The sequence below is a fragment of the Macaca mulatta genome, chromosome 14, assembly GCF_049350105.2.
Source record: "Macaca mulatta isolate MMU2019108-1 chromosome 14, T2T-MMU8v2.0, whole genome shotgun sequence".
In the NCBI taxonomy this organism is placed as follows: Eukaryota; Metazoa; Chordata; class Mammalia; order Primates; family Cercopithecidae; genus Macaca; species Macaca mulatta.
The window spans coordinates 124,477,773-124,481,928 of record NC_133419.1 but is presented as its reverse complement, the minus strand read 5'-3'; the positions used below and the strand labels follow the sequence as shown (position 1 = coordinate 124,481,928).

The window sequence follows — 4,156 nt, the reverse complement described above, 5'->3', positions numbered from 1 at the left end:
ATGTTGCTGCACCCTCATCTAGGCTGTGGTGCTAGGCTTGGAGAATACAGTATTAAGTGAGCTAAACACGGTTCTTTCTTTTATAGAATTTATAGCATAGTGGGTGATGACTGACAAAATATATTAATAAATAAATTCATAAATCAGTATGTAATTGAAATCTGTGATAAATACTTTTGAGTTTTGTTAGAGAAACTAATAAGGACAAATTAATTTGGATTAAAGATCAGCGAACACGTCTTTGAGGAAGAGACCTTTAGACCCAGGATTGAGATTGAGCAAGAGTTTGCCGGGCAAGGATGAAGAGAAGAGCGTCTCAGAGGTAGCAAAGAGTATTTGCAAACTCAAGAAGTAAGGAGAGACTGACAGAAGTAAATGTAAATAGAGGGTTAGAAAAGAGTGGAGTTAGAGAAGTGAGATTGGAGAGGTGGGTGGAAGCCAGGTCAGACATCTTATCTATAACAGTCATGTGGATTTTTTTTTATGGCAATGGAAAGCCTCTGAGTGGTTGTAAGGGAGTGAATGACCAAGTCATATTTTTAAAAATGAATCCAACGCCAAGTCTATCTATGATGTCAGTATAACTCACGATGATATAAACTCTATCCATGATAACATAAACCCACAGATCCTTAGAATCTATAAGAAGTTTTAGGTATTGTTGAGCACTTGGGCTCTGACATTGTATAGACTTGGGTTGGATTCCAGAAAACAAGCTCTGGAGCCTTAAGTAAGTTATTTAATGTCTCTAACTTGTAATCGACTCATGTTTAAAGTAAAGATGATACCTATCTCCTAAGAATTTTGAGAAAATTAAAATAAATAATAAAGGTAAATCACCTGGTTTTTGGATGTGTCTGGAACATCGTAAGTTCTAACTAAATGTTATTTCTATGATGATGATGATGACACTGATAGCAACAACAGTGACCCTAGGAAACTATGAAGAAGAAAGTGATTTGCCCAAGGTAATTTCCTTTTTCTTCATTGGCGAACATTCAATCAATCCATCAGTCTCCATTGGGACTCAGGGTCCAATATTTCAAGAGGACCCCTGTCTCAAAGAATTTTAAAAATATTATAAGGTCTTCCAATGTATTTTGTGTCCAAAAAGTGACATCAGGAAAAAGACACCAGATTTACTAGTTGAAACTTTCTCAGCAATGCCAACATCATTCTTACCTGGGAAGGTGGTCTCTGAGCCAAACAGTACTTCTGCATAGAACTTGGTACTTTTTATCTAGGAGGCACTTAGAAGCAGTTCTAAGACACTCATCCCATCTTCTATTGTGGCTAAGAGTTCAGGTCACCAGAACCTAATTGAGGTTAAGAACAATGGAGAAGCAATAGGCATAGAGTTTTGTCTACTTTGAGGGTCCTATCCAGCAGGCTAATACCCTGAAGCATCTTTCAGATTCTCAGGTCACTGCCTGTGCTAAGGTAAGGGTCTGCGCTCCAGGGGACCGATAAGGTCCTTTTTCCTCCTCCACAGCTTCTTCATGGCCATGATCACTTCCTTGTTTCTCAGGGTATAGATGGCAGGATTCAGCATGGGGGTGACAATTGTGTATAGCACAGACACTGCCTTGTCCATGGGGAATGTCCGAAAAGGCCTTGCATAGATGTAGATGCAGGGCACAAAGATTAAGGTCACCACAGCAATGTGAGAGGCACAGGTGTGCAGGGCCTTGCTGCGGCCCTCCCGTGAGTGGCTTCGGACCATGACTAACAGTGCTGTGTAGGATCCCAGAAGCACCAGAAAACACATCAGGGTCACCAGGCCATTGTTAGACACCATTAAAAGCTCTAAGACAAAGGTATCTGTGCAAGCCAATTTGATCAGCTGAGGCACATCACAATAAAAGTTGTCCAGCTCGTCAGGCCCACAGAATGGCAGCTGGATAGTCAATGCAACCTGTACTATGGAGTGGATGAAGCCCCCTACCCAGGAGGCTGCCATGAGGAGTGCACAGACAGTCTGATTCATAATGAGCGTGTAGTGCAGGGGCTGGGAAATGGCAACGTAGCGGTCATACGCCATGACAGTCAGCAGGAAGATCTTGATGCCTCCAATGAAGTGGAAGAAGAAGAGCTGAGTGAGGCATCCCCCAAAGGAAATGGTAGGGTTGCCTGAGAGCAAGTCGAGCAGCATCCTAGGTGCCGTGATGGAAGAGTAGCAAAAGTCCAGGAAAGAAAGATTGCCCAAGAGAAAATACATGGTCGTGTGCAGGTGTGGGTCAGAGGTCACTATGACCACAATAAGAAGGTTTCCCACTACAGTCATAAAATACATAGTAGAGAAAACAGTGAAGAAAAAAACCCGAAGCTCCCAAACCTGAGAGAGCCCCAGCAGAACAAATCCTGTCACCTGGGAGTGATTTGCTGGATTCATCTGGTTGGTATGATCTTGTCAGTGAACCTGCTAAGGAAAAAGGACATATTATTCAAGGGATCTGCAAATTTCTCTAAAATAATTCCCTCTGCTTCCTCTGTGAAATTCTTCACTCTTTCATTTTCCATAAGGAGAATGTTGTAAATGGTTCTGCAGGACACCAAGCATTTGAACATCATGTATTGGTGATATCAAACTCCAAAGGCATAAAACTCCGGATAGCACTCATACTATTTTTGATTTACGAGAATCAAAAAGAATAAGTCCTCAAAAATTGAAAAATGGGATGTAGAAAAGAGAGTGTTAAACTGAAAATGAATTTTGATTCTTCCAGTAACTAGTTGTGTAAACAGAAACAATTACCTGCAGTTCTTTAAGCCTCACTTGCCTCCTCTATGACAGAAAATTAACCAAAATGTCCTCAAAGTTTCCTTTACTTTAATATTTGATACTACATGTGGACTTAATTTAGAAAACCTGATGCATCCCTCCAAGCCAGACATTCAGACGAAGCTTCCATGGGTTGACATATCTCTAATATTTATCCCAAAACAACAGAAAGTGCAAGTTGTACATTATAGTCCTGAATAAATATTCAGTTGCCTTCTGATATAGCTCTATCTTGGATATACATTTTCAAGCCCAGCAGGATACTGAAGTGACGGGTAAGGGAGCAGAAAAGAAATCACTGGGGCCGGGCGCAGTCGCTCACGCCTGTAATCCCAGCACTTAGGACGGCCAAGGTGGGCGGATCACCTGAGGTCAGGAGTCCGAGACCAGCCTGGCTAACGTGGAAAAACCATGTCTCTACTAAAACTACAAAAATTACCTGGCGTGATGGCAGGCACCTGTAATCCCAGCTACTCAAAAACTCAAAAATTGAAAAATGGGATGAGCCGCAGGCCGAGGCAGAATGACGTGAACCCGGGAAGCGGAGGCTGCAGTGAGCTGAGATCGCGCCACTACACTGCAGCCTGTGAGACGGAGTGAGACTCTGTTTAAAAAAAAAAAAAAAAGAAAGAAAGAAAAAGAAAAAGAAAAGAAATCATTGCCCCCTGCACTTTAAAAGGGTAGTGAAGAACTACTAGTCTCTCTAAAATTAGATAAGAAAACATGTGATAGAAAAAGCTTCCTGTCTTGTGGCTCTGGGAAACACAGAGAAACTATAGTCCCTGGGGAAACATAGGAGAAGGCAATAAGAATATTAAACCACTTCCGAATCATTTGAATGTCAATATTAATTTCAGAGACATTACCCAAAGAATAATTTTTATTCATAGGGGAAGCAGCAAGAGGAAGCTATAAATATTAATTAAAATTTTAAAACCACCATCTAAAAATGCAGAACTACCTAGACATTTGGAAACCTTCAAAATAAAAGGGGTGTTTTTATACACAAGTATTTTAAAACATACTCAGAAAGATGACTAAACAAATTCTAAAATAAAAGCCTTCCTGTTCCTGAATAGAAATGTAAATGTCATTTCAATTTAACTTAATATTAAGTATGGATTTCAATTATATTTTCTTTCCTTTGTCTATTCATTCAGCAAACATTTATTCAGCACCTTCTACTTACTAGGCACCGTGCTAAATACTAAGGAGTTAAAGAGTAAACCACAATGATTTAATGCATCTGTAAGTGTGTAACACTCTGCATAGGAGTGTTCCAACACCTGCCCACCTATTAGTTTTCATCAAACCATATTGATATGGTTTGGCTCTGTGTCCCCACCCGAATCTCTTCTCGAATTGTAATCCCCA

General features: G+C 40.5%; 1 protein-coding gene across 1 annotated transcript; it reads right to left on the bottom strand.

The window, feature by feature from the left end:
- Positions 1 to 1,371: 1,371 nt before the first annotated feature.
- On the bottom strand, positions 1,372 to 2,466 carry OR4D5 (olfactory receptor family 4 subfamily D member 5). Its single transcript, NM_001194427.2, is given in 1 exon segment — positions 1,372 to 2,466. A coding segment is annotated over 1 exon segment (957 nt). The 5' UTR covers positions 2,393 to 2,466; the 3' UTR covers positions 1,372 to 1,435.
- Positions 2,467 to 4,156: the final 1,690 nt, after the last annotated feature.